Genomic DNA, 20,675 nt, shown 5'->3' on the forward strand with positions numbered 1-20,675 from the left:
TGAAAAGAGAAGCTTCTCTTTTTTTTTATTTTTTTTTGTTGTTGTTCATTTTTTATTTATTTATTTGAGAGCAACAGACATAGGGAGAAAGACAGATAGAGGGAGAGAGAGAGAATGGGCGCGCCAGGGCTTCCAGCCACTGCAAACGAACTCCAGACGCATGCGCCCCCTTGTGCATCTGGCTAACGTGGGACCTGGGGAACTGAGCCTCGAACCGGGGTCCTTAGGCTTCACAGGCAAGCACTTAACCGCTAAGCCATCTCCAGCCCAAGAGAAGCTTCTCTAACCAAAAGTGAGAGCAGCATTAATATATGAGTATCAGCCTTAACAATAGTGCTTACCAGGCAGTTTGGTGGACATAATTTGTGCATTTAGATAGATACCGGTAGACGTTAACACCCCTATGGCTTATGACTACCCTCATCGTAGGCTTTCAGTATCAGGCATGTATTCCCTCCCATGGAGCGGGCTCCAGTCCAATTAGAGAGCGGGTGGTTTCCCTCTATAGCAGACATGCCACTATCGCACCCATTGGCTCATTTAACCTGGCTGGCCAAACTTAAGGCTTGCAGTGTCCACTGTTGTTTATCTCCACTGATGACTTATCTCTCCCATGGAGCTGCATGCAGCATAGCTTTTTCAGCTGCTCTACCTTGAGGAGGTTTTTAGCTCAGCTCCAGCAGGATTTTTCGGTAACCTTGCAGCCCAAGTATGTGGAGTGTTCAGCAAAAGGGTCTTACCATCTGTTCCTGGTGGGAAACCAACCATATCAGCAATGGCCTGTAACGTTTGGGGGCATCACAGACCTCCCTGGCCAACAACTCACTGGAAGGTATCCCATCCCTGGTAATGAAAAATTTCTAGTGACAGTCTGTGGCTTTTGCATGTGCCATTTTCCAAAAATGTAGGTCTCTATATGGCTTATTTTTACCCTATTAGATTTTGATTAACCCTCCCCCGACCCTTCCTTTACTCTCTTTCCCTGACCTCACTTAGGCCTTTCCACCCACAGTAATCTGTTCATCTACGTATGTATGTATGTATGTATGTATGTATGTACGTACGTACGTATGTATATTACCGTCTCCTTAAGTGCTCCCCTCGTCTCCCTTCCTTACAGCCCTTTTCTAGCTTGGTGGTCTCTGTTGTTGAGAGTTGGGAGTTTTTTTTTTTTTTCTTTTAATAACTGCTTGGATCTCCCTACTTGTTATAGGTCTATTGAAGTGGATTATCTCATCTTGATTTAACTTTGGTAGACCATACAAATCAAGGAAAGCATCCATTTCTTTCAGATTTTCAAACTTGGTGGAATATATGTTCTAAAGTATGTCCTCATGATTTTCTGAATTTCTTTGGTATCTATTACAGTGGCTCCTATTTCATCTCTAACTTTATTAATTTGTGTCTCTTCTCTCTTTCTTCTGGTCAGATATGCTAAGGGTTTATCCTTTGAAATAACTTACTGTTTCATTGATTCTTTGTATTTTGGGGGGGGGTTATTTCATTAATTTCTGCCCTAATCTTTATTATTTCTTCCCATCTACTGACTTTAAAAAAATATTTTATTTTTATTTATTTATTTGAGAGAGAGGCACACACACTCAGAAATAGGCAGGTAGAGAGAGAGAAATGGACGTACCAGGGCTTCCAGCCACTGCAAGCAAACTCCAATTGTATGTGCCACCTTGTGAATCTGGCTTATGTGGGTCCTGGGGAATCAAACCTGGGTCCTTTGGCTTCACAGGCAAGAGCCTTAACCACTAAGCCATCTCTTTAACCCTCATTGATTGATTTTTTTGTTTGCTTTATTCTTCTTTTTCCAGCCTTAAGGTGAAGCATTAAGTTATTTACTTGCAACCTTTATAATTTATTTTTTTTATTTTTATTTTTTATAATTTTTATTTATTTATTTATTTGAGAGCCTCAGACACAGAGAGAAAGACAGATAGAGGGAGAGAGAGAGAATGGGCGCGCCAGGGCTTCCAGCCTCTGCAAACGAACTCCAGACGCGTGCGCCCCCTTGTGCATCTGGCTAACGTGGGACCTGGGGAACCGAGCCTCGAACTGGGGTCCTTAGGCTTCACAGGCAAGCGCTTAACCGCTAAGCCATCTCTCCAGCCCTATAATTTATTTTTTTAATTAATTCATGAGAGAAAGAGAGAGAGAGAGAATGGGCATGCCAGGGCCTTTAGCCACTGCAAATGATCTCCAGATGCATGTACTGCTAGGTGCTTTTGGCTTACATGGGATCTGGAGAATTGAACCTGGGTCCTTAGGCTTCATAAGCAAGCACCTTAACCACCAAGTCATCTCTCCAGCCCTATAATTTCTTTTCTTTTTTTTTTTTAAATTTAATTTATTAGTTTTCATTTCAGTGAATACAGGCAGTTTGGTACCATTATTTAGGCTCATCTGTGATTAAAAATATGGAACGCTTCACGAATTTGCGTGTCATCCTTGCGCAGGGGCCATGCTAATCTTCTCTGTATCGTTCCAATTTTTTAGTATATGTGCTGCCGAAGTGAGCACATCCAGCCCTATAATTTCTTAATATAGGCACTTAAAGCTATAAATTTCCCTTAGGAATGCCTTCAATGTGTCCCAAAGGTTTTGGTATGTTGTGTTCTCATTATCATTTGACTCCTTGCAAATAAGTAATTAGAGGGCTGGAGAGATGGCTTAGTGGTTAAGCACTGGTCTGTGAAACCTAAGGACTCTGGTTCAAGGATCAATTCCCCAGGACCCATGTTAGCCAGATGCACAAGGGGGCACATGCATCTGGAGTTTGCCTGCAGTGGCTAAAGGCCTTGGTGTGCCTATTCTCTCTCTGCCTCTTTCTTTCTCTCTGTTGCTCTCAAATAAATTAATTAAATAAATATTTTAAAGACATCGTCTAAATGTTCGTTGTTCACTTGTTAATTCAGAATGAGAGAGACAGGTTAGATAACCTTGCTTTTGATAGGGTGACAGTGGTGACCCAGCAGTAAGTTTTTCTTTCATCCTGTTTCCTTTCTTCCCTAGGCTTTGGCCAGCATAAGCCATGTGGCTCATGTTACTATTACAACCAAGACAGCTGATGGAAAGTGCGCATACAGGTATGTGGTATTAACTTCTGAACTGTACTTTTGCTTGCTCTTAGAGTAATCCTACCTGAGCATCAGTGTTATCCTTTTTTATTTTTTATTTTTGATTTTTCAAGGTAAGTTCTCACTCTAGCCCAGGCTGACCTGGGATGCATTATGTAGTCTTAGAGTGACCTTGAATTCCTGGCGATCCTGGTCCTCCTACCTCTGCCTCCTGAGTGCTGGGATTAAAGACATGCACCACCACACCTGGCTGTGTTATCCTTTTTTTTGAGGTAGGGTGTAACTCTACCCTAGGCTGATTTGGAATTCATTCTGTAGTCCCAGGCTGGCCTCAAACTCACTGTGATCTTCCTACCTCTGTCTTCCAAGGACTGGTTCTGTGCCACATTTTTTTTTTTTTTTTTTGTGGTAAGCACAACAAACTGGACCTTTAAAAAAATATTTTAATTAATTTATTTATATGATGGAGAAAGAGGGAGAGTGATAACAGAGAATGGACGTGCCAGGGCTTCCAGCCACTGCAAAGGAACTCCAGATGCACGCACCCCCTTGTGTATCTAACATGGGTCCCAGGGAATTGAACCTGGGCCCTTTGGCTTTACAGGCAAACACATTAACCACTAAGCCATCCCTCCAGCCTGACCTTTTTTTTTTTTTTAAATGAGAGAGAACAAGAGCACGAGAGGAGAATTGGCATGCTAGGACCTCTACCCAGTGTAATCAGACTTGATGTGTGTGTCACCTTGTGCCCATATGCAGCCTTGCACATGTGTCACCTTGTACAGCTGGCGTACATGGGATCTGGGGAGTTGAACATGGGTCCTTGCGCTTCACAGGAAAGCACCTTAACCACTAAGCCATTTTTCCAGTTCCAGCGCCACTTTCTACATCTAGATTATGTTGGTGGCTTGGGAATTGGTCCTTGGCCAGCGGACTTTGCAGGCAAGCTTCTTTAACCACTCAACCATCTTCCAAGCCCCTCTTAATGGCTCTTTTACTTATATATTTTTTTGTTTTGTGTGTGTGTATACACATTACTTATTGACAAGCAGAGAGAAATAGAGGGAAGAGAGATGGAGAGAATGTGTGTACCAAAGCTTCCAGCTATTGCTAACGACCTCCAGATGTATGCGCCACTGTGCATCTGGCTTTCTGTGGGTACTGGAGAACTGAACTTGGGTTATTAGGCTTTGCAGGCAAATGCCTTACTCACTAAGCCATCTCTCCAGCTTTTTTTTTATTTAATTTTTTTATTTTTGAGATAAGGTCTGTCTGTAGTCTCAGGCTGTCCTCAAACTCACAGCTGTCCTCCTTTCTCTGCCTCTCAAGTGCTGGGATTAAAGGTGTGAGCTACCACTCCTGCCTTTTATTTTTATTCTTTAAATATTTTACTTATTTATTTGCAAGCATAGAGAAAGAGAGTGAGTGACTGTGTATGGGCACAGCACAGCCCCCAGCCACTGCAAATGCACTCTAGATGCATGCACCATTTTGTGCAACTGGCTTTACGTGTACGGGGAATTGAACCTAGGTTGTTAGGCCTTGCAGGCAAGCACTTAACTGCTGACCCATCTTTCCAGGCCTCATGGCTTCTTATGTGATAAATTGTAGGATATTGCACGTAACCAGCACGATGTCTGTGTCTACTGAATGAAGACATTCTAAATAAATAGCTGCTGCTCTTATTTCTGCTTTTCCCTTTGGTGTGTTGACACTTTGGGCCGATTACAGGGCTGTGGCAAGCTTATTGAAGGCTCACAGCTTGTTTGCAGGTTCCTAAGCTTCTGGTTCTTTCCCACCTGAATATAGCTGGCTGCTGGTTGGCTATTGTTCTGGCACAATTTCTTTAGGCCAGCCTGAGACAACATAGTGAATTCCAGGTCAGCCTGGAGTAGAGCGAGATCCTACCTCAAAAAAAAAAAAAAAAAAAAAAAGAAAAAGAAAGAAAGAAAGAAAAGAAAAAGAAAAAATATATATATATGGAGCATTTTAGAATAGATAGCACTCATGATAGGAATCTTGATTCTCTATGTGAATTCTAGGTAGGTTGTAAGAATGAAATATTACAAACCAGGGATAGTTAATTAATCTCCCCAGAGAGGCTGAGAAGCAAGTCCTGTTTCATGACCTCTGGGTTTGTGTGATGCCCCTACCTGGGGCCTCTGCGGCAGGATGCAATCCAGGGGCATCACTTTGGCACCAGGTGTTCTCTCTCTGCTCCCAGCCCACTTCCCAGCCCTTCTCTCCACACATCACCAGCTGCCATGTATTCCAAAGTTCCTTCTCCCTTCTTGTAGATGGCTTTTCTGCCTCACCTGGAAGATTCTTCCCTTTGCTCAAGTGCACTTCCTTCTCTTTGAATCTTTCGCCTGCCTGTTCCCATGCCAGATGAATGGTTCCTTCTCCACATCACGTAGCACATTATTCTGCCCTTCTAGGTACAAGTCGATGCCTTTTTCCTTTTCTCCTGTCCTCCCCTCTCTTCCCCTTCCATCCTCATGCCTCTGTCTCTAATATAAGCATGTACTCCATGTCCAGCTAAACTCTTCTTTATTTGTATGAGAAAGAGGCAGATAGAGAAAGGACAGAGAGAGGGAGAGAGTGGATATGCTAGAGCCTCTAGCCACACTGCAAATGAACTCTAGATGCATGTACCTCCTTGTGCATCTGGCTTACATGGCTACTAGGGTATCAAACTTGGTTCCTTAGGCTTTGCTGGCAAGTGCCTTAACCAATAACCATCTCTCTAGTCCCAAAACTTGTTTTTGATTATCAGAGCTTCTGTAGGCAAATTATTGAAAATTTTACTTAGACAGTGTCAAAACTATCATTGAGCCTCTAAGAAACTTAGAAGTAAGATTTTCTTGAAGAATGGAGCTTTCTTTAAATCCATTTAGAATGACTATGGAAGTGGTGGGAAAATAAAATGTTTATTAAAATAATATGTAGCATGGCTATATTTTAATTTAGTATTGGTATAATTTTTTTTTTTATTTGTGAAGGTGTGTGTGTATGTACGTACACATGTATGCATGTAGGTCAGACTTTACAAGTGCTGGAATTACAGACATGTGCCTCCACATATAGCTTGTAATTTTCTTTTTATCCTTTGGATAAGTGTTTCTACCCCTGTTACACATTAATAGCCTTATATGTTTTCTGACTAGGGCAAGTTACTCAGATGGAAAGCTGCAAGCTCCTCCTAAACCGTGTGCAGGCAACCAGGGCACCCAGATTTCGGTAAGAGTGATGCATGGGAATGTCAGCTGTTGAAAAAGAATGTAGTATACATGTTGAAATAAATTACATGGGCTCTGACCTTCTAGGATTAAAAATAAAAAGATTAAAATTTTTTTTAATTTTTATTTATTAAGAGAGAGAGACAGACAAAGAGGCAGATAAAGAGAGAATGGGCATGCCAGGGCCTCCAGCCACTGCAAACAAACTCCAGATGTGTGCGCCCCTTGTGCATCTGGCTAATGTGGGTCCTGGGGAATCGAGCTTTGAACCAGGATCCTTAAGCTTCACAGGCAAGCACTTAACCGCTAAGCCATCTCTCCAACCCAAGAATTTTTACTAGCTAATAGCAGCCCTAAGATACTAGCCTGTAAGCTACAAAAATGATTGTTGGGTTTTGTGGCACAGCTTTTGGTATGGTGGAAGTCAGTGGTGGAGTAGCTGAACCTTATGTGGACTCCCGAAGACACAAATTGGAGTCCTGACCTTATCTCAGTGGTTGTGCGTCCAGAGGCAAGTCACTGAACATCGTGACTCAGTTTTCTCATCTCCCTAATGGAACAAAAAGTACTTACCTACCCACCTCAGAGAGTGTTTGGTGGATCATCTTACTGAGACATTAGGAGGAAATCTGTCATGCTGTCTTATTTCTATAGCTCCTCAGTATGTTTCCACTCTGTGATTCCACAGAACACACCCCACCATCATGTTATGTGTCTTATCTCTTTCCCCAACCTCAGCTGCAGCAGTGTCCTTGAGTGTAGCTCCTACTGCTCCAATATCTGGGCGTGGTGGGCACACGAGGAAGCAGATGCGAAAGTGTGTGTCACAGAGCTAAGTCTTAGCAGGGTGACTGCAGTGTGATTGCTGAGAACTCCCAATTATCTCCAAATTCTTATTGCTGTCCTTAGTTTGAAAAGTACCTTTGAATGCCATGCAATATGGTGATTGTAAATTTACACATATACCTTACTGAATTGTTATTATCCTGAGCAAGACTTAGCTTTAAACTTTGTGCTTATATTTTCAGTACAAAGCAAAGAGCTAGCTTCCCTTGCCTATGTGCAAAGTTAATGTTTGAATATGGAAGGCAGGAAAAATACCTTTTTTTTTGTGAATGCTACTCCATCCCACTACCTTAAGATCCAGTGTTAACTACAGTGTAGAGCCTTCCCAGATACAACCATGAATTCACAAGAGCAATCAATCTTCTGATCAGGTGGAGGACCTTTTTTACAACATACCCACGAGGAGGAAAGCTTTAAAAAATCCCAGTGAAGAATACGGGAAAATTTTGGAAGTTGTTGGAAGGTACTGTCCAAACTGGGGGTAGGTCTTTGAGTTGTGTTGCTAAAGGAATGTGTCCCAGCACTTGTAGATTGAGATAAGTAAAGTCATCAGCAGAACTGGTCTACATGCTGTTCTCACTGTTCGGTCAGTGACCCTGAGCCTTGACTCATCTTCCTAAGAAAGAACAGTTGGTCTCTGTCAGTGAGAATTCTTTGGTGGCAAGTAATCAAACTGATCTTAGCTACCTTGAGCCAAAAACAAATTGTCAGAGGGTTAGAATTTGATCACTGAGTTGGAGGAGGTCTGGACAGCTGCTCTTGGGGGGATGGGAGGGCAGGAACCCAGGGTGACTTACAGATGGAATTTAAGGTTATGACCCTGCTCCCTGGCTCTGTTTTGGAGTCCCTTCCTGGAGAGTGCTGTGATTGATGTTCCTTGAGTCACATGTGTCATGTCCCCACAGGACTGGGGAGAGACTTGTGGTTAGAAATCTTACTAAGAGAGCCAGGCATGGTGGTGCATGCCTTTAATCCCAGCACTCGGGAGGCAGAAGTAGGAGGACCACTGTGAGTTCGAGGCCACCCTGAGACTACAGAGTGAATGAATTCCAGGTCAGCCTGGTCTAGAGTGAGACCCTACCTCGTAAAACCAAAAAAGAAAGAAAGAAAGAAATCTTACTAAGAATACCCTAAGAGGAATATGATAAAGTTCATTTCTCAAAAGAAACATGGAGGCTGTTCGTAGAAGAGGGAATTCAGGGTGGGTAAAACAGCATTATATACAGAATAGGCTTAATTCATTGGTACAAGTACCTCCACTGTGGACTCTGAATCCACATGTCTTTGAGTTGTAATAGGAATGTGTGTTAACTGTTGTTCTAAAAAATACTTTCTGGATGTGGTGGTGTATGCCTTTAATCCCAGCACTCGAGAGGCAGAGGTAGGAGGATTGCCATGAGTTTGAGGCCACCCTGAGACAACATAGTGAATTCTAGATCAGCCTGGGCTAGTGTTAGACCCTACCTCAAAAACCAAACCAAACAAAAAATAAAATAAAATAAAAAAGGCATCGGTTTAGTATAAATCAGTATTAAAATATCCATTGTCTCCCCAAAATAAAGGTTGTTTTGGTTCTTAGGTGGTAAGGTAAAGAATTAGTCCTTTGATTCATGGGGCCCATGAGCATAAAATTAAATCATAGGCAATCTTAGAAAGGCTGTGAGAGACTGGAACAAGACCTAGGCCTAGGAAAAAGCATGAGGAGGAGAAGCTATTGAAAACTTTCAGAGAAGAGTGCAGAGATTGTTAAGTCCAGTTTTTAAAAAATATTTTATTTTTATTTATTTATTTGAGAGAGGGAGAAAGAGGCAGGTAGAGAGAATGGGCATGCCAGGGCATCCAGCCACTGCAAATGAACTATAGACACATGCGTTACCTTGTGCATCTGGCTTATATGGATCTTGGGGAATTGAACCTGGGTCTTTTGTATTTTCAGGCAAGAGCCTTAATCACTAAGCCATCTCTCCAGCCCAAATCCAGGTTTTAAAGGTATCCTGGGAGCAGTCTAGACCTTTCAGATGTCTTGAAAATAACACTTCAGGTGGAGACAAGATTTAGTGTGCTCCAGTCACCAGTCTGTGAAACCTTTGGTTTTGTTTGGCCTGGTTACATTTAGCGTGTTATCTCTGTGATGTCTGTTGCTGTATCTTTCCCGCAGGTAATACAGAGTATGCTAAGACATTTTTGTTTGTATGTATCTTTGTTTAAGTCACTTTTTCTTATCGATCCACCAGTTATTTAACTGAAAAGGGAAGTCAAATTATGCATTTGGCCAATCTGTTTAACTTCTATTTTTTCTTTTCTAGATATTCAATACATAATTCGGGCATCAGTTTCTCAGTTAAAAAAGTAAGTTCCGGGTTTTTGGAGGGTAGTTTTGTCTTACAGAAAGGAGGGAAAAAGGGATCTTTAAGTGCTTTTTGTTTCTTATGATTGTTCTCTTTAATAGCAAGGTGAGACAGTTGCTGACATCAGAACATTCCCTAGTGCCACAACCGTGGACAACATTCGTTCCATTTTTGGAAATGCTGTTAGTCGGTATGTTGATTAAGAAAATCTTCTGCATTCCTTCCCTTGACATATCATCCCACAGCATTACTTTGGAAACTGTCAAGACAGCACATGCTTTAAGAGTTTGTTTTAGGGCCGGCAAGATGGCATAGTGGTTAAAGGTACTTGTTTATCTATTTTTTTCTCTCTCTGCCTCTCTCTCTTTCTCTCAAAAATTAAAAAAAAAAAAAAAAAAAAGGCTGAAGAGATGGCTTAGTGATTAAGGCACTTGCCTGCAAAGCCCAAGAACTCATGTTGAAATCTCCAGGTCATAAGTAGCAGGATGCAAGTGTGTAATGTCGCACATATGCCACAAAGGGGCACACACATTTGGAGTTCATTCTCAGTAGGCTGAAGGTCCTGGCCTGCTGTTCTCTCTCTCTTTCTATAAAATAGAAAAAATAAAAATTGAGAAAAAAACCACACAACTAGATTGATATGCTATCAAACCTGCATTAAGGAAGGCCTAACAAGGGGAGCTTGCTTATATTATGAGTCCCTGTTGATATTCTCGTTTGTGTGTAAAAGCCATTTCCATCACAGATCCCCAGCTCGAAGTTCCAGCCTCAGATTTCACAGAGCACAAAGTGTCCATGTTGTGCCATAGGGAAAAGCGCTGAGATTCCTGCATGTGCCGGGCATGCATGAGGGGCTGTGGTACACAGATGGAAGAGACAGGTGTGCCTGCACTCTTCCGGAAGTCATGTAATGGCAGCAGTTGTCCTAATATGAATTTTTACACTGAAGGACAAACTGGCCATTCTTTGAGTCAAATGAAGGGAACAATCAGTTAGCTTTCATTCACCCTTTTCTTCTTTAGTTCAGTGTAAATTAATTTCTTTTGGTTTTCTAAGGTTTTATTCTAGCCCAGGCTGCCCCTGTACATGGAGTACTTGGATTAAACAGGCGTATGCCACCACACCCAGCTGAATTAATTTTTTAAACTGCTCCCTGAGACAAACCATACTTACTTCTCTTCCTGAAAACCCTCCAGAATGAATCTATTGGCAGTGAGATCCTATTTTAAAAATACTCCTTTGCTGGGGGTGGTGGCTCATGCCTTTAATCCCAGCACTCAGGAGGCAGAGGGGGATTGCTGTTAGAGGCCACCCTGAGACTACATAGTGAATGTCAGGTCAGCCCTAGCTAGAGTGAGACCCTACCTCCAAAAACAAACAAACAAACAAACAAAATAAGCTCCTCTAAAACTTTTTATTTATTTATTTATTTCTTCGTAAGGAGAGAGAGAATGGGCACAACAGGGCCTCCAACTGCTGCAAACAAATCCAGATGTGTGCATTGCTTTGTGCATATGGTTTTACATGGGTACTAGGGATTGAACCCAGGTCATTAGGCTTTGCAGGCAAGCACCTGCTGAACCCTCTCTCCAGCCCCCAATAGTTTAAAAGTTTTTTTTCCAAGGTAGAGTTTTAGGGTAGCCCAGGCTGACCTGGAATTCACTGTGTAGTCTCAGGGTGGCCTTGAACTCAGTGATCCTCTCTTCCTCTGCCTACTGAGATAAAAATGCATGTGCCACCACGCCCAGCTAAAATTTTTTTTATTTTTATTTGTTTATTTGAGAGAGAAAAAGACTGAGGAGGGGGGAGAGAGAGAGAGAATGAATGAGAATGGGTGAGCCAGGGCCTCTAGCCATTGCAAATGAACTCCAGATGCATGTGCTACCTTGTACATTTGGCTTACATGGGTCCTGGGAAAGTGAACCGAGGTCCTTTGGCTTTGCAGGCAAATGTCTTAACCACTAAGCCATCTCTCCAGCCCATTTTTTTTCTTTTGTTTTTTGAGACAAGTTCATATTCTAGCCCAGTTTGACCTTGAACTCACTCTGTAGTTCCAGAGCCCCTCAAAAACTCACTACAGCCCCCCCCACCCCCCCGCACCTCCAGGTAGGGTCTCACTCAAGCCCAGAGCTGACCTGGAATTGACTATGTAGTCTCAGGGTGGCCTTGAACTCATGGTGATCCTCGTACCTCTGCCTCCTGAGTGTTGGGATTAAAGGCATGCCCCTGGCCTCACTATAATCTTATGTCTGCCTCCCAAGTGCTGGGAATAAAAGGCATGTATCTGGCTTTTAAGATTTTTTTTTTTTTTTCAAGGTAGGGCCTCACTCTAGTCTGGCTGACCTGGAACTCACTCTAAGTGATCTTTTTGCCTCTGCATTCCGAATGATAGGATTAAAGGCGTGTGCCACCATATCCAGCTATAATGTAATTTTTTATCATAATCACACGTCTTTAACCCTTGGGAGGCAGAGGTAGTATTGCTGTGAGTTTGAGGCCACCCAGAGACTACATAGTAAATTCTAGGTCATTCTGGGCTAGAGTGAGACTCTACCTTGAAAAACCAAGGGGGAAAAGTAAAGACTCAAAACTGGTTATCCTGAAATTTCCAGGGACTATCAGAGATTAGAAATCATCCCTGGGGCAGCATTTCCCAAAGCAGGCTTCCAGAACACAGGCCTCTTGACACATTTTGGGAAGAAATAGTTTGCTGGTTCAGCATGTGAGAAACACAACAGCCCTGCACCCTGGACTCAGAGCACATGTCACTGCAGGAAAAGCATATATTCCCATGGCAAGCTGTAGTGAGCTTCTGTGGTAAGGGTACTGTTTTAAACAGTGGAATGATTTTTGCTCTCACATAATTGTTGAGTTGGGATAAAACAAATAATTATGCCATTCATTAGTGGATTGTGCTGTTTCCTCCAAGGAAAAATGACGGGGCATGCTGGGAGAATATCTGGAGTAAGAGTGAAGGATATCCAGGGAAGACTCTTAGAAGAAAAATGTGGGGATAAATAGGATCCCGTTACCAACAGGTTCACCTGGAAAGTCTTTAGGAGAACTAGGTGTGGCTTGTCTCAGATCTGTTCTTCACCTGTTTCCCTACCCTCCCTAGTAAAATCCTTCTGGGGGACTCCATACTAGAGCCCACCGGTGCTACTTAGTATGGCGAAGAAGACTAAGTGGAGAAAAGTTCTTGAGCCCAGATCAAGATAAGCAAAACTTTCAGCAGCGTAGATTTTAGAGATTAGGCTCATCATTCAATCTTGCCGTTAGAGTAACACCTGGCACACAGCATAAATGCTTGAAAACAGAGTGAGTAGGTGGATGGAAGTGGGTGGATAGTTGGATGGACAGGCAGCTGGACAGCTGGTTAGGAGACCCAGAGGACTTGAACTGAACCTAGTCTTGGGTCCTCGTTTAGCAAGGTTAGTTTATGGGAGGGAGCCTGTATTTTCTAATTTTGATCCTTGTATAGCGTGAATTTTCCTGTGCTTTCAAAAACCTCAGAATTTCTCTTTTCTAACCAGAGAACTGATAGAAGTTGGGTGTGAAGATAAAACTCTTGCTTTCAAAATGAATGGCTACATATCCAACGCAAACTATTCGGTGAAGAAGTGCATTTTCTTACTCTTCATCAATCGTAAGTGAAAAAGGACTCAAGTATGTACACAGAGCGTTTTATGGAGCCCTGGAAAAACCTCTCAGTCCGCAGGTGGATTGCACATGGGAAACCTCATGGCGAAGTTTGGGTTGATGAGGAAGTATCTGTGATTCTTGTTTCAACTTTGTGTTCTGCCCTGTGATATGTGCTCAGTGCTTGCTGACTGGCACAGCCTGGTTCTTACCTCTAAGAGGGAGCCTTCTCAGTGCAGATGAGCCGGCGCACTTTCCTTATGTGCTGATATTGGAGCTGTTACAGGCAGGCCCTCAGCAGAGTTTCACCTTACACAGCTGAACTTAGGAGGGACACATGCATATAGGCATTGCTTTAAACATTCTACCTTAATTTTTTACTTTTAATCTTATTTGCTATTGGAAATTGTATATTCCTTCCTTTCATTTTTAGCAATAAATAGCTATAACTGTCTAAAATTATGTGTGTTTTAAGCAGTTGTTCAGAGCAATACAATAATGAGAGGACCACTTGAAAGGCCCAAGAATTCAGAAGCTCAGAAATACTATCACGCTCCAAAGGGAGCTTAAGCAGGCCCCCTGCATACCTCAAACTCCAGGCTTTACTCTCTGTTGAAAGCAAGTAAAGAATCCCTCTTCTCATTATATCAGAGCCCGCTCCTAATATAAAACTAGGTAAAAAGGGCATGAGATAGCCCTCAAGGATGGGAAATGAGTAATGAAGTGAACCACTTATTTGGTTTCAGTAAATAGCCTGCACCATAAGCCTTAATAGCCCACACTGTAAACCTTAGTAGCTCGCACCATAAGCTGTAGCAGCCTGCCTCAGACCACCAAGGTCATAGGAGGCTGATACCATACTCTGCTACCCCCACCTAAGGAATTGCACAAGTGCTGACCTCCAAGGTCATAGGAGACTGGTACCACACTCTGCTACTCCCACCCAAGGACCTGCGCAAATGCTGACCACCAAGGTCACAAGAGAATGATTGGTCCATGAGGGGCTTGAACAAAGTAAACTAATTGGCTTAGAAACTATGGGGTGGCACAAACTGACTGGCTAACACCCTGCGGGGCTCCTGATATTAAATAATGATTGGTCTAATGCACAGGCTTTGTTAGAAACCCTATAAAAACTGCCCCGTTCCTGCATTTGGGGCTCTGCAGTCCTCTACCCCTGTGAGGTGTACGACTGTGGGCCCCAGCGTGCTTGGAATAAAGTCCTCTTGCAGTTTGCATCAAGACCACTTCTCGTGAGTGATTTGGGGTGTCGCCTTATCCAGGCAGAGGGTGGGGACCCCCTGCGGGGTTTTTTTCCTACACACTCACCATAACCTTATTAACAGATTCTGTTAATATTGTTTCCGTTAGCCAGTCTTTCTCCTACTGAATTGGGAACGTATTTAAGACTGTTATATAATAAAGTTTTTTTTTTGCATGTGAGACTTAGTAAATGTTTCTCACTAGTTTTCTCATACCAAGAACAACTGTTTGAGGCTGGAGGGACAAAGCCCAAGGACCCAGGTTCTATTCCCCAGGAACCACATTAGCCAGATGCACAAGGGGGCGCACATGTCTGGAGTTCATTTGCAGTGGCTGGAAGCCCTGGCACACCCATTCTCTCTCTTTCTCTATTAAATAAGTGAAAATAACATATATATATATGTATGTATATATATATATATACATATATATATATATATTATTTATTTATTTATATTAAAAAGAACAACTGTTTTGTACCGCACATTCTGGTTGCAGAGCACACAATCAAATGCTAGCTTTAGTATCATTTGACTGGTTTCTCTTCATGGAGCCATGTACCACAGGCTCTGCACTAACCTAAGTCAACCTGTTCATGATGCAAGTCCCCAGTAGCAAAGAGAGGTCAGACTCTTAAGCATGTCACTCAGATGTCTACACACTGTGCAAGGCTCATCTAGATGTCAGGGACTAAGAACACTTTGGCCAGTGTGAAGCTCAGACATCTCAATAGAGGATTTCCATCTGTCTTGACAGGTGTCTTTAAGTGCTCCAGGTCTGTGTGGTCAGGACATGAGTTATGGAGTATAGGGACATTGTTGAGGGATATGACGAGAACCCAATGAATAATAGTCTTCTCATTCTCAAGTAAAATCATTGTTGTTGGAAATACAAAGATGTAACACATCTTTAGTCACCAGTCTACAGGACAGCAGGTTGATAGCTGGACATCTAAAATGTATCTGGAGAGCTGTTTTCTGGAAATAGAGCTGTCTGACTGTAGTACGAGCTTTCTCACCTTTACTTACACCCTTCCCAACTATGTCATTTCTAAATTACTTTAGGCATGTCTTTAGAATATCTGTACCATCTGAAGTTCTGGAAAACCCACTTTTTCCTGTGTTACTCAGTATGATACCTTAGATTTGGAACTCCCTGATCAGTTAGCTGCTCTGTCATCTTATTGTTTAGCACACACATCTGTGCAGTGGTGCTGAACATTTGGGGGTTAATTAGCCTATTCCCTAGTATGGGGTCTTCCAGTATGGGGCATGTGTGAGAGAGAGCCATGTCTTTGTAGAATGAAAAGTTTGAGAGATAAAGTCATCCTTTCTGATTAGGGGAAGGGAAGTGGGGATGCCAAATTGATTACCTTCTTTTCTGCTACTGAGATAAAAGGAGAGTCCCAAGTTCATAGTGAGATGCTGGGACGTGGTGACAGATAAATGGAGCTTCTGTTCTTAAGCATCTGATAAGGCTATCCCTCCAGAGCTGTTCCTAATATTAATCTGCATATGTGTCCACCCAAAGAATATTTTGAGCAGGTTAATTGTCTTTTGTTTTTCAGATCGCCTAGTAGAATCAAGTGCCATGAAAAAGGCCATAGAAACAGTATATGCAGCATATTTGCCCAAAAACACACACCCGTTCCTGTACTTCAGGTAATGTAGTCCCAAGTTCTTCCCATAAGATGCATAGGACAGAAACAGAAATTCTGTCTGTCTTTCCTTTGAAAGAGGTGGCCTTCAGCCTAGTCAGTGAATCCTTTGACTCCTTCTCACAGGTAAAAGCTATGTTTCTTCATCTGTTCACCTACTTGGTAGAGCTTCTGCTGTGTTGGTGACAGGAAAGTAAATAACACTTTCAGGAGGACAGATAGCTTATGGGCAGAGTAGCTGTGCTCATCAGGCTTAGGACTCCTGCTGGAGGCAATCTGGGAAGCCGAAGCAGCTAGTTTTCCTTTCATGCAAGTCTTCTGCCCTGTGGGGATTCTTTTCTCACACTGTCCATGCTTTATGTTCACTTAAGTAATTTAGCAGTCTTGAATACTTGACTACTTGCACTATACAGGCCACATACTTAAATCCCATATTGTCTAAAATAGAGAAGGGATAGAAGGACTCTTCATTATTTCTTGGCCTGCTACTGGCTTGTTTAAAAAAAAAAAAAGCCAAGGCCATATTTATTTGTACAGGGCGTGATTCATACTAAAATCCCTTAGGTTTGAAACTGTAGCTCTCTAGCAGAAACTATGTGAGAAACTTAATTTTATACATGAGTGTAGTGGTACACTCCTGCATAGCCAGGCTTTGGGATTCAGAGGCAGGAGGATTTCAAATTCCAGGCTAACCTAGGCTATATAACAGGAGCCCATCTCATTAAAAAAGGTTACTGTGTCTTTGCTCTAGGATTTTTTTGTTGTTGTTTTTTTGAGGTAGGGTCTCATTCTGGCCCTGGCTGATCTGGAATTCACTATGTAGTCTCAGGGTGGCCTCAAATTGACGGGGATCCTCCTACCTCTGCCTCCCCAAGTGCTGGGATTAAAGGCATGTGCCACCACTCCTGGCTCTTCTTTGTTCTTGTTTTTATCAAACTAGGAAGATAGGTTAAAAAAAAAAACAACTAAGGTTTGAAGTAGTTTTTAGATGCCATGTAGAATTCCACCATGCATTCTTTTTAAAAAACATATTTATTTATTTATTTATGAGAGAGAGGCAGATAGAGAGAATGGGCGTACCAGGGCCTTCAGCCACTACAAACAAAATCCAGACGCATGCACCTCTTTGTGCATCTGGTTTACATGGGTCCTGGGGAATCAGATCGGGGGCCTTAGGCTTGGCAGGCAAACACCTTAACCACTAAGGCATTTCACCAGCCCCATGCATCCTTTTATGTTGAGTAATAAACTGGTAGTTGTTGCCTTCTTGCATCTAAGCAAGTGCTTTCTCTGCAACAACCTCAAGGCCCGTGGCTCTTCGGTAGCGTGAGAGCTTTTGAACTCAAACTCAGGCACGTAAGGTTTGGGCTGTAGTCATCTGGCCTCTCCAGGTTGTCTGGCAGTCACACAATGTGTAGACTCCTTCCCCCAATTCTCCATGATGTGAGATGAATGTGGTTTTTTTTCCCTTCCAGTTTAGAAATCAGTCCCCAGAATGTAGACGTCAATGTGCACCCCACAAAGCATGAGGTTCACTTCTTGCATGAGGAGAGCATCCTGGAGCGGGTGCAACAGCACGTCGAGGCCAAGCTCCTGGGCTCCAACTCCTCCAGGATGTACTTCACCCAGGTAAGGGCGGCGTCCTTGGCTGTCTCTTGGGCCTTTGATGCTTTGAGGTGTGCCCCGGCCTGTGACAGCCCAGACTGCCTTTGGGATCTGAGTCTCCTTTGTATTACCTCGGTGGCTTTCTCTCAGCAATATTTTCTTCTGAATTTTATTTGTCCTCCAAGAAAGGTTTTGCCTTTTTGAATATATTTGTTACTTTATTTTATTTTTTAAAATGTTTATTTTTTAGATAGAAAATGCATGTGACACCTTGGGCATCTGGCTCACATGGCCACTGGGGAATTAAACCTGGGTCCTTAGAATTTGCAGGCAAATGCCTTAAATGCTGAGCCATCTTTCTAGCCCTACTTTATTTTTTATTACTAATTTATATGTTTTGGGGGAGGGTCTCACTTGATCCCAGGCTGACTGGGAACTCACTCGATGTAGTCCCAGGCTGGCCTTGAATTCACAACGATCCTCTTACCTCTGCCTTTTGAGTGCTGGGATTAAAGGCATATACCACCAGGCCCAGTTTTACTACTAATGTTTAAAAAAAATTAATTTATTTGCAAAGAGGAGAGAATAGGTGTGTTGAGGCTTTTTGCCACTACAAAAGAATTCCAGATACATGTGCCACTTTGTGCATCTGGCTTTATGTGGGTACTGGGGAATTGGACCCAGGCCATCAGGCTTTGCAGGCAAGTGCCTTAACCACTGAGTCATCTCTCCAGTCCTATTGCTCTATATGTGTGTGTGTGTGTGTGTGTGTGTGTGTGTGTATACTTTTTTTTTTTCCTTTCTCTTTTTTGAGCTAGGGTCTCACTCTGGTCCAGGCTGACCTGGAATTCACTGTGTAGTCTCAGGGTGGCCTCTAACTCACTGTGATCCTTCTACCTCTGCCTCCCGAGTGCTGGGATTAAAGGCATGCATCACCATGCCCAGCTATTAATAATAATTTTGAACACATAAAATTAAATGATATGCATGCTTGTTTTCTTATTTCAACAACTATCAACAATAATTCCTCTCTTAGTGGTGAAGAAAGGACTATCTTAATTAACTAACTATTTTTATTTTTGAGAAAGTACGTGCGAGTGAGACAAGTGAGAATGGACAGTGAGTTGGTGTGCCAGGGCCTCAGCCACTGCAGTTGAACTCCAGACATTTGCATCACCTACCTAGTGGGCATGTCTGACTTTGCACTTGCCTCACCTCTGTGCATCTGGCTAATGTGGGATCTGCAGAGTAGAACAGGGGGTCCTTAGGCTTTGCAGGCATGTGCCTTAACTAAGCCATCTCTCCAGTCCAGGAAGGATATTTTATTTTATTTATTTATTTTTAAAATATTTTTATATTTATATACTTGAAAGAGAGGGAGGGAGAGAATGGGTACGCCAGGACCTCCAGCCACTGCAAACAAACTGTAGATGCTTGTATCTTGTGCATCTGGCTTATGTGAGTCCTGGGGAATAAAACCTGAGTCCTTTGGCTTTGCAGGCAAGTGCCTTAACTGCTAAGCCCTCTCTCCAGCCCCAGGATGGACTATTGTAAAGCACATTCTAGACATTTACTTCCCTAATGCTTCATTATACGTTTAAAAAATATTTTTCCGGGCTGGAGAGATGGCTTAGCGGTTAAGCGCTTGCCTGTGTAGCCTAAGGACCTCAACTCCAGGCTCGATTGCCCAGGAACCACGTTAGCCAGATGCACAAGGGGGCGCACGCGTCTGGAGTTCGTCTGCAGTGGCTGGAGGCCCTGGCATGCCCATTCTCTCTCTCCCTCTTTCTCTCTCTGTCTGTTGCTCTCAAATAAATAAATAAAAATTTTAAAAAAAAGTTAAAGAAAAATTTTTCCCTTTATAGTCAAAATAAAATTTTATACCTAGTAAAAATCATAGAATAATACTACTTACTATCTCATATATGTCTAAATGTCCTAATTGTCCAAAATAGATCGTTTTATTACCAGTTTTGTTCAATCTATAGCTAATGAAATTCTAGTCATAATATTTGGTAGTTACATTTCTTTTTTGTTGCTGTTGTTTTTTTGTTTTTTTGAGGTAGGGTCTTACTCTAGCCCAGGCTGGCCTGGAATTCACTATGTAATCTCAGGGTACCTTCGAACACACAGCGATCCTCCTACCTCTGCCTCCCAAGTGCCGGGATTAAAGGCGTGTGCCACCACACCCAGCATATTTCTTAAGTCTATTTTAAGCATCTGAAAATTAGATTTGGTGACATGAATATAATCACAAAATTATTTTCACCATGATCCATCCTCACCCTTACAATTTTTGTTCACTTTATTTTATTTTAGGTCTCTGTAAAGAAAAGGAAAATATTCCAAATTGCTGGATGTTAGTTTTCTATACTGTTAGTAACCCTTTACAACAAAGCTGTGAACTCCCACACTGTGGTTTGAAGAGGTGATAGTTGATACTGTTTCAAATTATGGTAAAAGACACATCACACCATGTAAGGTGTTTTTGACTCTCTAGTTCAGTGGTATTATGCACATTTACATCTTTGTCGAATTCACTCAAAACAACTCAGAAACAACCTAGAGTCCCATTTTGCATTATGACTGTCCCCCCTGCCCTTCCCATTCATTGTGCTCACAGAGTTCTTTGTTTGAAGGTGCCCTGTGGGGGTTCATCCATGTCTGTTCATCTGTGTCTTGGTGTGAAGAGGCAGATGAAATCACTCACTGGGCAAGGCTCTGCCTAGGTATATGGCATGGACCTGCGGATTTCCTGTGGGAAACGGTGGAGAGTGAGGGAATGTGTAGTGAAACCTGAGCATGAACGATCAGTCTCTTCATGTAGAGTAGGGCACAGTCGAGGGTAGCTGGGCCAACCCTGTCCTCTGTGAAGCCTTGTCTTTATTGTTCTACTCCTGTGTTTCAATCATGAACTCAATTAAGACACCAAGAGAATCTGTTTCGCTTCCACTGTCCTCTTGAGGAAGATATAAATATGTCCGCCCCCATG

The 20,675-nt window shown here is 42.5% G+C and overlaps 1 protein-coding gene and 1 non-coding gene across 9 annotated transcripts in view; one reads left to right on the plus strand and one right to left on the minus strand.

The window, feature by feature from the left end:
* Positions 1-20,675, plus strand: part of Mlh1 (mutL homolog 1) — a 62,465-nt gene that overhangs the window by 12,257 nt on the left and 29,533 nt on the right. For 5 of the 8 annotated variants that reach the window (XM_045136653.1, XM_045136652.1, XM_004662054.2 and 2 more), the window contains 8 exons: positions 3,022-3,095; positions 6,254-6,326; positions 7,543-7,634; positions 9,478-9,520; positions 9,621-9,709; positions 13,053-13,165; positions 15,989-16,082; positions 17,554-17,707. In XM_045136653.1, coding sequence (XP_044992588.1) covers positions 3,022-3,095; positions 6,254-6,326; positions 7,543-7,634; positions 9,478-9,520; positions 9,621-9,709; positions 13,053-13,165; positions 15,989-16,082; positions 17,554-17,707 — 732 coding nt within the window. The remainder of the gene's footprint in view (positions 1-3,021; positions 3,096-6,253; positions 6,327-7,542; positions 7,635-9,477; positions 9,521-9,620; positions 9,710-13,052; positions 13,166-15,988; positions 16,083-17,553; positions 17,708-20,675) is intronic. The other 3 variants (XM_045136656.1, XM_045136658.1, XM_045136657.1) reach the window with 1 other exon arrangement.
* LOC123455727 lies at positions 2,421-2,529 on the minus strand. The gene has a single exon (XR_006634102.1). It is a non-coding gene; the product is annotated as a U6 spliceosomal RNA (small nuclear RNA).

The sequence above is a fragment of the Jaculus jaculus genome, chromosome 17, assembly GCF_020740685.1.
Source record: "Jaculus jaculus isolate mJacJac1 chromosome 17, mJacJac1.mat.Y.cur, whole genome shotgun sequence".
In the NCBI taxonomy this organism is placed as follows: domain Eukaryota; kingdom Metazoa; phylum Chordata; class Mammalia; order Rodentia; family Dipodidae; genus Jaculus; species Jaculus jaculus.